Source organism: Simochromis diagramma, unplaced genomic scaffold (genome assembly GCF_900408965.1).
Source record: "Simochromis diagramma unplaced genomic scaffold, fSimDia1.1 OVJJ01000343.1, whole genome shotgun sequence".
Taxonomy (NCBI): Eukaryota; Metazoa; Chordata; class Actinopteri; order Cichliformes; family Cichlidae; genus Simochromis; species Simochromis diagramma.
The window spans coordinates 4,326,242-4,339,218 of record NW_024386831.1 but is presented as its reverse complement, the minus strand read 5'-3'; the positions used below and the strand labels follow the sequence as shown (position 1 = coordinate 4,339,218).

At 39.6% G+C, this 12,977-nt stretch overlaps 1 protein-coding gene across 1 annotated transcript in view; it reads right to left on the bottom strand.

The window, feature by feature from the left end:
- col5a2a (collagen, type V, alpha 2a) overlaps positions 1-12,977 on the bottom strand; it is a 40,816-nt gene that overhangs the window by 18,721 nt on the left and 9,118 nt on the right. Inside the window, exons 2-6 of the mRNA XM_040027576.1 lie at positions 1,387-1,608; positions 837-856; positions 704-736; positions 576-608; positions 245-298 (exon numbers count right to left, since the gene is read on the bottom strand). Coding sequence (XP_039883510.1) covers positions 245-298; positions 576-608; positions 704-736; positions 837-856; positions 1,387-1,608 — 362 coding nt within the window. The remainder of the gene's footprint in view (positions 1-244; positions 299-575; positions 609-703; positions 737-836; positions 857-1,386; positions 1,609-12,977) is intronic.

Genomic DNA, 12,977 nt, shown 5'->3' with positions numbered 1-12,977 from the left:
GTTGCCGTAGTCTAATGGAGAAAGACACAATAAAGTGATGGCGTTGTCTTGATTAAGGTAATAAATACTGCTGTGGTTTGTTATTTTGTGCAAACCCACGTGTTCTCTAAAGGTCCTGCCAGAAAATAATGAGAGGAAGGATGTGATGCTCTGACTGGTAACAGGAAAAGGTCAGATTTTCTATCTTCATGCTTTTTATATTCTGTTCTTAAGTTGTCTGTGAATGCTTGTTGATGTGACCTACAGGCCTTCCTTTGGGTCCGTGTGGTCCTCTTTCTCCTGGTGAGCCGGGAGGTCCCTGTCAGAATAGACAAGAAAAACCAATAAAAAAAAAAATCTGACCCTGACACTTCTGCAGTAACATCAAAACAACGAGCACGCTTGGCACGGCTTGAATTGCCACCGTGACCCAGCTGACTGGAGGCCTATCCAGCTGTGTAGACCTCCTTTTAAGGTGAAGTTATGCAGGATGCGGCTGTCCTCTCATGCCATCTAGTGTCAACTGTGGTGGATGAACATTAGAAATGTTCTTTTTGGTAAATCCTGCCGGTAAAGAAAGAAAAAAAGATGCTCACCATAGGTCCAGGGCGGCCTCTGATACCAGTCACCTGCAGGGAAATCATCAAACACATCAGTTTCATCCTGCTACGTTTTTGGACTTAAAATTGTCAGTTAAGCAGGTTTAAATGTAGGAAACACTCACAACTGGAACATCTCCAGGTTCTCCCTTCTGACCCTGCGCAAACAATAAGAAGTGACAACAACTTTCAGACTCACACGACATGACAGTGGAAGTCAGAGCGAACATAAAGTATAGGATCACAAAACTGGCCTACCTTGTAAATTCTACCCCCATCTATAGGAGGAAACAGAAAAATTGTAAGGAAGAAACATGTAAGGAATATGCAGACAAATCATCAGTGTAACAACTCAGTAGGCAGCATATACTGAAACAGCTCCAAAGAAATTCATTAATCATTATGGGATAAACACGCAGGTCAGTCAAAAGCAAAATAGACGAGTAAAACAATTAATCGGTTGTCAGTCATTCTTAGTGTGAGGCTACTGATGTGCAGCAGGCTGCTGGCAGCAGTAATTCATACATCATCTCAGTAGATTATTTGGCAGCCTGTCAAAACTAAAAAACCCAAACAATCTGCTGTTATAGCTTTTATTTCTGAAAGCTTTGAACTACATGGTAGGGAAGGTTTATTTAATCGATACTGTTTAATTTCTTGCCCTCTCTTTGGGATTAAATTTGTGTTACAGCGTGATAAAGATCTGAGAAGGCCTTTCTTTGAATCACCGTGTCTTCTACAAACCAGATTAAATAAAAAAAACATTCTTCTTCAATTCCACAAACGCAGACGAAAGGTTCAGGCTCACCAAAACTCCCCGTCCCACCGCTGCTTGATGAGTCAGTCTGACACACGGGGCAGCACTCGCCATCTGGGATGTACATCTTCTCGCAGTTACTCAGATCGTCACACTGGATTTCATCGCACAGGACCTGCCCGTTGTCACAAACACAGATCCGGCATGGCTCTGGCTTCCAGATGTCCCTGTTTGTGTACACCTGGCCGTCTGCCGTGCAGTCCATGTCATCTCCTGGAAGGTGGAATTTGTGTCAGTTGAATACAAAACAAAACCACTGAAGAACAGCTCTTGTTTTATAATAGGACGCTGTAGAGAAATTCCTGAATTGAAGATATCCTTTTTTTTTAACAAAGCATTTTAATAATGAAGATTGCAGTGGGAAAAAAAAAAATCTTGGTTTTGAAACACCTAACCGTATGCTGTGGCCTATCCTGATATTCATTGCTCATAAGGTCAGGATGGCTCAATGTGTACACAAAGTACTTCTAAATGTACAAACAAGGTTTCCACCATATTCTGCACACACTGTAAGAGGGGAAAAAAGGGTCTGGAAAACGTGATTTGCTGTCGGGGTAAAGTCTCCAGCAGTTAGACATGAGATCATTTCCTCCAGAAGCAGCGTCTCAGAAATTTGACTCTTTTTCAAAAGAGAAAAACCTGCAGCCACCTATGAGTTTCTCCCATAAAGCCAATTATTCAATTTAGTTCAGAGATTGCTTTATGAGTTAACAAACAACTGTTTATTCAATAATAATGCAGCATGCTGCCAGCTAAATACCAACTGTTATTCTTAAAAATCCCCCCAAATATTAATAAATAATATAAAAAAAAAAGAGTTCTGGTCAGAAAAAAAGAGAAAGAAATGTAGATGTGGTTTGTCTGGCTTCAACAGACATCTGGCACGTTCTGTAAACATGAGCCCAGGTCTTTCAGGTCTGCAGACGCTCTGAAACCTTTACCTGTTCCTGATATGAACAGCAGGTGGCAGCTCTAAGCTTTAGACAGCAGGTAAGTCAGGTTACCCAGCTGCAGGATGCAGGAAGTTGCAAAGAGGTGACTCAAATGCAAATCAGAGTGGCACTTCACGCATTCTTTCAGCTTTTCTGTAGTTCTCAATATACTTTGCACACATGTATTTGTCATCACAGATGTACAGGAAGACTTAAATATGCCAATAAACTAAAGTAAAACTCGGCTTATTATGTGAAGTACACATTGAGATGCTCTTTAATGAACATCTCATGGCATTTACATGAAACAGTTTTATGATCTCTATATTTGTTATAGTCAGATCAGTATGAAAATTTGACACCTATGATGACATTTGAGGATCAAATAGAAAAACATTGTTCCATATGTACCAACATTTGATTCTATGTGAAGTAACATTTTTCAGAAGTCATGTAGAGATGAATATCTGAAGGCAGTAAAAAAAAAAAAATCACTATAGATTTTCAACTTGGTTAATAAAAAAATGGTCAAAGAATTCAATAAAATGATAAATCAAGTAATTAAAAACAAAAACATATTTTCGGGAATTCCATTAATAATAGATCAGTCATGGCTATCAGTGCAGTCCAGCAGCCGAACCTTCTGTGACAAAATGAAGAGACCCTCAACATATCTGTGAGATATGTTGAGATTCTCCTTACAAGATCAACGCAAGTTAATGATAGCTTGAGAATATGAGTATTGCTTAACTCTTCAACAATCCACCATCAACATTGGGACCTTTGAAATCGGACTTGGATTCTGTACAAATGCACCGTGTAATCAGACACTCTTAAGCTCATTACATCTAATCTCACAAGGATGGGAAGCAGTGATTTGGGTAATATCTCAGACAATGGCGTGGAATGACCCCCTTTATACTGTACTACTGCTGCTGTTTTCTTTCCTACCAGCTGATATTACTTTAGTTATATATTTTATCACAAATGACTGCTGGAACTACATATATACAATATGAAAGCAGGTGCAGATCTATGTTATGTGTTCTTGTGGTTCAAAAGAACAGAATTTTTAAAAAATAAAAATATAAAAGAAATCCCAGGGGTTTTTTGCAATAGCATCCTTACTTTACTTTACTGATTTTGGTATAATGTAATCCTCTCCTGTCTCTGTCAAGGCAACATTGGTTATGTATCGTAACTCTAGTCTTTGAGTTTATGAGCATAGTTAGGGCTATGACAAAACTGCAGTTTAACCATGCATGTTTCAACTAGCATCAAAGACTTCTTAAAAATTTATTAAATTACACAGTGTACAATATAATCAGTGAGTGGTGCTACTGCTTCTTAAATTAGTAGCATTGTCATCTATTTTCATCTGTATCCTTTAGAGAATTATTAAATTACTTTGTTTTCAAATCAGCCTTCAATTTTCCACAATTCTGATTATTATTAAAAAAAAAAAAAAAAAAAAACCCCACACAATGAAATCTAATGGTAATGTTAGCAACATTAGCCAAGTAATGTGCTAACAGTTGGTTTGCTTTGCTGATGACTGAGATATTTTTAGCAAAAGAAAAATGGCATCTGCACATCCATTGTTTCGCTGTCCCGGGATTATTTAAATTCCAGATTTAGTAATGGAAGAAAGCTCTGGAGCCCCACTTTAAAGATGGCAAAAAAACCCAAAACATAATTTGGGCACTTTGAACTTAATCTGGTATTTTTTCCATAGTTACATCAATTACATTTAAAAAAAGAGGCACACTCAGCCAGACATGATAGGCTAGTACAAATGACCTCGAGGTACAACAGCCATCACCCATAGATTGTTTCTCCTAACCAACTGTGCACACAGGGGATCAACACTCCAACTAGCAAACACACCCTGAAGGTATGTTTTCTCAGATGTCGCTGTTCAATCGACCACAAAGTATTTGACGACACTAACAACACACATAGTGCAAAAATGAAATTTCCTGCCTCTCAACAGCCAGTTATATCCCACACTGTGGTGGTGGTCTTCCAAAATGAGAAGCAATACTTCACATGGAACATTTTTCTTCATTTGCTTGGAACTATTTGAACAATGGATCTCAATATCTGGAATTAAAACTTTATGTCTGTTTTTCAAATAAAACATTCTTGTATTCAGTTTCACAAGATCAAACTAGAAACTCTTTCTAACTGATTCAGTTTGACGTGAAGTCTCAGACAAGCTTCTGTTGAATTTCCATTCAGGTAAATGTTATCTCAAAGGTATTGGAGGTAATTTGTGTGTACCGTCAGTGCATTTCAATACAAAGACATAAAACCAGGGATGTCTGGCAGAGCTGTTGGCCACAGAGCTGGGGAGCAATTTTTCCTGCCGAGGTTTGAGAGTTTTCAAACACTGCGTGTTGGGAGAATTTGAAATTTACTGGAAGAGAAGTGTGGTTTTTAGAGTGGTCTTTACTACCCCACCGCAAGCCCCGAGGAAGAGGGGGGAAGTCGGGGGGAGGGGGGTCACTTTTTCCCCTCCTTTCAGCTAATTCGTTGCAGGTTCTGCACTTTTCCACAGACACCACGGTTTGACTGTGACATCGGTGAAAAGGCATGCTCCCTTTCTACTTCTAGATCTGTACTTTCCACTAGTCAGCTAACAGGGCAGACGGTTTCCTCTCCTGGTTTAAAACATGGAGTCTGGATCTTTTCAACATGACTCACGTGTCTACTGCTGCTATCATTTAGTATCATTCACCAGACATAGGCCAGATAACCCGACATCCTTTCTCATAAGTCATGACGCGCACCAACCACCAGGAGAAAACCTGGGAAAGCTACTTTGTGATGTACTTGGCAGATGTGAGTAACGAAAAAAAAAGGGGATAGTTTATGGATTTTCCTTGGCTAATATGGAAGCACTCATAACACACTGCGTTTGGGGAGAAGCTATGGCAGCCAGAAATGGAGGGGTTAGAAAATGAACTTATGGAAATGATGAGTCATTTAAAAGTGGATCCTTGATCTCTTTTAGAAAAACAATAATGAGTACATGGCCTAAACTGACAGTCACAGCATCATCTAATTTCTAAAAGATAGTTTCCAGTTGATGTTACGTTTATAAAAATCATACATTTTGTTCTGAACAAGCCCTTCTTTTCAGTCAGAGTAACTTGCCGTAGCTGACATGGTTTATACCATGAGGACTGTAACTATGAATTCTCATCCAGATGCAGATGAGTTACAGCTGCTGAGGGGTGGCTCTGCTGCAGCTGTGCTTTCTTGCTCTAAAAGCCCAGAGTGTCGAGGCCAAACATAAATCTCCCCGCTGTATATGGCCTTTAGGTCAGCCTGCGACTTGTCCACTGATAAAGTTGTCCATTAAAGTTGCTGTTCCACAAACACCGACTGAGGTATTTGCCATCCCAGCCCAGAGCTGGAGTCATAATAGGTAAAAAAAGGACACCCAATGTTTTGGCTCTCGTGTCAACAGTGCTTTGCTGCAACGTGATTCGACACCCTGTGATTATACCTCAATCTACCTTCTTTTATTTCCTCTAGCATTTTAACACATCAGAAAAAGGCATCCTGTCTGTTTAATATTCAGCAGTGTGCACGATTTACCGTATGATGCTGACAGGGCTTGAAAGCTGAAGAAACACTCTAGTCTGAACATGCTCTTCACCTCGGCTTTCACAAACAAAGCTCTGAATCTCGAGGGAGGGGTAGGAAGCTCGGGCCAGGAAAGTTAAAATGATTGCATGTCTAGGCTTTTCCATCAACAGGCCCCCGTCTCCACTGGCTCTTCCTTTTAAAGAGGCAACCGCAGCTATGAGCTGTTCCCTTCCTGTGTTCAGTCAGTGGACGATTGTGGTCCTGCTGAAGTACACATCACCCACTCCTTGTCTTTATGTCTTGTGCTTCTGTTGCCTTGGACTGGATTCATCTCCATCTTATGTTACATATCCATGGCAGAGCTGGAAATTTGAATCTGCAATTTACTGAGTTTACATTGTGGCATTTTCTCAGTTTTAATTAAGTTTGCTGCAGGGGTCGCTTCTATCAAACTGGTCGTGTGTCTTTGTGGCACATTATCATAATGAGATAATTATGCTGTACAACAGAAATCATGCTCAAGAGTGAGAATTCTTTATAATTACAGGACTTCAAGCTGTTGAGAATGATAAAATGAAAGTTGCTAAACAGTGAAGTTTTTAGACTTAGATTCAGCAGCACAGTCTGAGGCATCTTGCTGAGGTCAGTGTCAAAGGTCAACTGAAGGGCAATCTTTTTCTGGCTCCTTATCAGAAGAATTCTTAACTTCTTTTGAAAAACAGTGCAATGCAGTGTCCTCACACTGACTCCAAACAGATTGCATTTCTTAATGAGCATTAGTGTTCTGGTCTGTCTTTGTTTTATACTGTGGCTCTAAGTATGATTATGTTCAGTTTACTCCGTGACCACATAGGTTCTTTTGTTTATTTTTGCTTTTCTGCATCAAAATATGTTGCAGATGTCTGATTGCACATGGCAACATTGTGCAGTACGTAACCTATCATTTAGACAAATTTATTCCAACACACTCGGGAATACAAGCATCAATGTTTAATCCATCAAACCGTGTGATCATTCTTAATGTTCCAAGTCTTAAATCTCACTGACTGACGACTCTGAAACTGCCTGCATTGACTTCTGCTGTGAAATACCGACTGTAATTTAAAGATAAAGCAAAAAATAAGAATGGGGACAGATTTACTGGATGCATTCCGACAGGCCGTTCTTGCTATTAGGATGTGAAAATGCACAACAAAGTCTTGAAGTGACTCTTGACCTTGCCAGGTGTAGCTGTTTGATTTAAATTAAATCTTCCACTTAATCCTTGCACCCTGTCAAACATGTGGTTTTCATGTCCTCTCAGGATGCTTCCAGCTGCTCACTGATCAAGCTAAAGAAAATACACAAACACCTGTGGATGTACTTAAAATATTACAGAATAGTTATTATGGACAATAATGGACTTATGATCAAATATGTAAAACATTGAGGCATTTATTCTTGATGCTAATTATAACACACTGCATAAAAACGAACTGTACCTAATGTTAGTTTAGGTCGGCCATGGTACATTAGCTGATAAAAGCTGATCACACTGCCAGCCCACATGAACTGATGTCTTAGATGATAAAACTTATTTCTCAAATTTCACATAGGACCCAGCATTTCAGTTGCTTTAGTCTGCCCTCTGTTGCAGTTGCCTCTGCAAGCCATTTTGCAACCCACCACTAACCCAGCTACTCCTTTTCATCCTTGGACAGATTGTGGAATTATATTAACACACGCGCGAATCCTCCAGATCAGCAAAATGCCAAAACTTCTGCTTTTACAGAGGTGCTCACACTCATCGTTGCTGATCACGATCATTTAAGTGCAAATACTTCACAGGTCTGCATGGTAACCCTTTTCTTTGTCAGTGATAGTTTTTTTTTTCCTTTTCTGTCGTGGCGAGTCTTACTGTTGCTTCATGTTTGTACATGGAAGTCAGGAATGTATGCCTTGGGCTTCCAGCATACGCAGAAGTCCAAGGCACACATTGTCATATGGAATAAGAATCGACTTTTGACTAAAGTGGTCCTCACCGAAATTACAATCGAGTGTATATGGAACTATTATCTGACTGCTACAAACACAGTTGTTTTTTTCACCAGATTTTTCAAATGTGTTAATATAAATAAATAGTTGTGGTTTGTCCTCATAAGAGCAGGTAAGCTGCAAAAGAAAAAGGATGATGTCAAACATTCCAGTTTACCAGAGCAGGCAGTTAACTTATACAAGGGGTCAGAGCACCCTGGTGTTTTACATCAACTGAACATACAGCCAGATGTGCTGGAATAAACTCTGGATTGTATACTCAAAATGACTGAGAGGAAATTTCTTTCCAGCAGAGTTTGTTCACGATGTCTGATTAAAACACGTGAATACAAAGAAAGCTAGTGTTTGAGGCCTTTGTGTTTGTGCAAACCAAATGCTACCAAAGTGCACTCTGGAATTTGGACAACTACAAGATACTGTAGCTGTAACTCAAATGAAACGGTGCAGCATTTGTATCTGGCTTGTTTTCTTAATGCTCTTCTTCCATTCTTTAGTTCCACTACAAGGTTTGGTTCAGCTGCCAGAGCAATTTATTTACAAGCAACTTGTCTAATAAACCTCAGATTAAAAGGATTTAATGAAGCAGAGAGTGCTGGGTGAGCCTTTTTCTGGATGATTTAGCCTCGTCCTCCTCCTTGATGGATGAATGCTGTACTTGCCAACTCTGATAAATTGGTAGCATACCCCAGCGCTCTTTCAATGTGGATTATATTATGACTGTAATAGAGGCACTTTTCTTTCTATATACCTTTAACTGAAAAGCAAATGACTGGACTGTTTAACCATTACGGTCTGATGTCTGGCAGAGTCACTTAGCCATTTGTTATCTGTGAGAATTACTGAGGTTTTGGTTTTGTGATATTGTTATCAACTAAATAGACCAAAAGCACTGCCAGATGAAACCAGCAGGTCTGTGTAGGGCAAAGAGGAAACTATCTTTTCTCGCATGACACACTGTCAAGATCGGTTTTCATGGTCAAATATTCAACTACTGCTGCATTTGAAATGGGCTAGTGTCAACAACTTGAACTTCAGACATCTAGAGTGACTCCAAATGGCAAACTCTGCTGCTGTTCCCAAAATGACCACTCCAGGCTGCATCCAAAAAGGAGTTGATATCCAGACTCTCTTCTTTAAATGTACAACTTTAAAGAAGAAATTAACTTTAATAACCTCATGTAAATCATATTAAGGCTTAAAATTTTGCATGATAAAATGTGTGGCTGCTTTGATTGAGAGGTGTATGCAGACACAGGTGGTCAGTCACTATCTGACCTGCATCAACTCGGCTTGTTCAAGATTCTCATTCATGTTTATGCTGTCATATTAGCCAGAAATACTATGGATAATATGACCATCCGAGAAGTCTGTCTGAATGTTTTTTAATTATTTGTTAGCACTAATTAGGACGTCTGTGTTTATACACCTACCCAGGTGCATCGGCAGATGCACCTTGCTAAGTAAATTAAGTAAAATTAGCTGACACCTCTAACCCCCCGAGAAAACCCAACAACACAACCACAACCAAAACTGCTTTAAAGCAGTAGGTCACAAACCATGTGACCTGGTCTGATGTCACCATCTTTTACCTACAGTCTATTATAGAGGTAAGAAGTCCAGAGAAAAACATGATGCTGTTGACTTTTTTTATAGATTTCTTGATGTTTATTTCTCTGTTATTAAGATGATACCAATAAAAAACTTCATCTAGAACAATCTGCATGGTTAGACACCACTGTAGGGGTTAAACAACAGTTCAGTTTTTAAAATCCACGCTGTGAAATTTTAAATACGCTGTCCTCAGCTCACATCATTTTCACCCATCTGTTTGCATTTTCATGTGCAGACTGCGGTGCTCGCATAACATGCCTGTCTCCTCTCTCTCCCTCGTCTTTGCATCGTTTTCAAAATGCAAGAACACGGATGAATGTGGGCAGCACATAGTTAAGCTGATCACATGCATAAAAGTCAGAAAACAGCAACAGTGTTTTGCACAAAGCTGCTGGTATATGTGCAACATTTCAAGGGCATCTCATCTTGAAACACTTCCAATAATTCACATGTTGACTTGTAAATGCTAAAAGATGGAACGCACATGTCCAGCCACTATCATTCTTCAGGTGGGGAAGAGCTTTGAGGCTTTTCTTTTTTTCCTCTCTCTTTTTACAAGGGATTCTGCATTTGCGAGAAGCAGCAAGCCCGAAGGCAAGAGAGATTTATTGCGTCCACATTTTGTTTGACCTCTGCGCTACAGCAGTTTAAGGACGCTGCATCCTCTCCTCAAACCCCGCAGCTGCCGGAGGCTCCATTTTAAATCCCACTTTTCCCTTCGCATTAGCCTGTGTTTTCTCATATCCCCCCTCAAGCTCTCCAATCTCCCTTTCTTTACCCTTATCCCTATCAAAGGACACAGTATCTTTATGAACTTTCTGCCACGCTCCTGTTTTTTTTTGTCCTGCTTAGTTTTATTTTCAACACAAATTCCAGGCCATTTAGTGACTTTCCTCACAATCCCTTTTCACTTTAAAATGAAAGTTTGAGGACTTTTAGATAAATACATGGAAGCGATTATGTTAGCAAATTTAAAAGCCGCAGCATTTTCTAAAGGCTTTCAGTGCAGTCATCATCTATTCAAAACATTGCTGGAGGAACCTTGTTTTAAAGTAAAGTAATGTGACGTTATTGTATGAACAGAAATGCACTTTTACTAATGGTTTCCAGCCCTAAGAATCAGACAAACAGTCATTGTTATGGAAGATGTTTTTGTGGGGGTTTTTGGAAGCAGAGATCTGTATCTGTAAGGAAAACACTGTCTGAGCCCACATTTAGGCCAAAAACCTCCCCAAAACATTTTGAGATAAAATTGATCCAACATTATTTCAGCATTATCTCCGAAATGGAAACCATGACTTCATTCATGTGAGCTATTTCAGCTGTACTCCAAGTACTTCCTCGAGTCATCTGTTATTGAAATCACAGAGTTTGTTTCCAGTGATCGGCTCCTTGCAGGTACAAACCATATCTGTTGCTGGAGAGAGAAACGGTAATTTTCTGGACCGCTGTTAGGATCGGACAGATAAGCGAGCACAGGGAGACGGGAGTCAGCACAAGGCCGCCTTCCTGTTGTGACATCACTCAAGTTGAAAGCCCAGGGGCGACACACAGAATTTATCACTTTCTCTTTATTGCCAAATGAAGCCCTTGAAGTTACTGCAGTTTGCATTTTTGGAGGCACAGACAAAAAGGGGTGATAAGGTCAAGGCAGGACTGGCCACATGGTTCTGTCTCCAGAAGGTTGTATCTATGAAATTGCTGGAGCCAGACTGTCTGGGTTTGGTTATGCAAATAAATGAATAACTGTAATTATTCAACAACAGGTAAATCAAAGCATTCTTGGAAGGATAACTGAAATCCGCACTGAGTTTCTATGAAGCCTTTTATACACTTTGATGGCAGAAGCTCCTTTTTAAATTTAGCCATTGATTTCTGTATATTGACTAATCTTATTTTTTCCCTTTAAACATCTTAAAATATGTTTTTGAATCTCCAAAGTTCTGTCTTCTCCATTCATGTGAACCTTCTAGGTAGACAGCAATTGGTGTGCAAGGCATTGACGCTTTCACAGCCCTGGTAACTTTCAGTACTGGAAAAGAGAAACTATAGACAGATCTGAGCAGAAATCTGTGACAACAGATGATACTAAGACAAACACAGCATGAAAATCTGCAGAGCTTCTTGACAACATGGGTTGTCTCTGAAGCTGACAAGAAGGTGCTGTAAAGAATGGTGAAAATCTTCAGAGGGCATTTATATTGACGGACACATTATCAGGCTACTGGACATCATGAGAGGCCCCTCCCACTCCGACCATGAACCTGCGTAGCCTCAACGCCCGTACAACAAGGCTGAGTGGACTCAGTGCCATAGTTTTCATCTGCACTTTATCAGTTCATGTATGTGTTTTTGTTACTATATGATTTTTAAGTTATTAAGTGTTATTCTGTTTTATTCTACTTATTATTTTAATACTGGTCTGGAAAACACATTTTGGTTTTCTTTCATATTTTTAACGTGTTGAATGTCCGTAAATCTGTTTATCCATCAGCTATCACTGAGATCAGCTAAAGAGGCAGGACTGTGGCTGAGCTTGACCCTTGTGGCATCCCGTAATATGCACATGCTCCTTCTTTGTACTCCTTCACTTTTACTTGTGATTTTGCCACATCTGTTCATTTTCTGTGATGTTTTGGTCACATTGTGGTGCTGGCTCCTTTTGCTCAGCGGCCATCCCATGGGTACAAAACACCAGTTTAACTGTGGCTAATGTTAAAGTCTCATTCAAGGCCGATTTTTATTATTTGCTTTTTGATTGAATTAAATGTGCATAGTTGCACAATGCATAATTTGCATTATCAAATCTGCTCAATGAAGAGGGTATAGTTGTGTAGTTGAAGGTTAAACAAGTAACCCAAGCTAAAGCTGATTTTACATACATTTAAAACATGTTTGATTAAACTATATTAAACTGTGCAGTTACTGAGAATGAATCCAAACCTCTCAACCAATCAGAACCTCTAATACTTGCTAATAACCCCTTGGGTTCACTTCTGGCATGCACGTGTCTTGCCAAAAGAGTCTTAGATAAGAAAAACTGTATATGAGCAGCATTACCCTACTAATTTTTAAAGGACGAAGCACATGAAATAATGTTCTCCTGTTTTTGAAGATCTTGACTGACAAAAAGATGATTGTTCAATCTACTCGGAAGCAAATGCTCTGAGATACACTTCACAGTGACCCATTTTCTCTAATGACAGAAGTATGAAGGGAATATTCCCACCCAGGTCCTTGTGACATTATGGCAAAACACCAAAAACTGCATCAACCAATGAAAAACGTTTTTCACTAGCAGCGAATCACTTCTTGGCAGTTCTGCTGCAGTTTGTTTGCTTAAAGCCCTCCCTTCTATCAGTAACAGATGCATACTTTATCCAATATGTCATAGACAGCTGTGAGTCG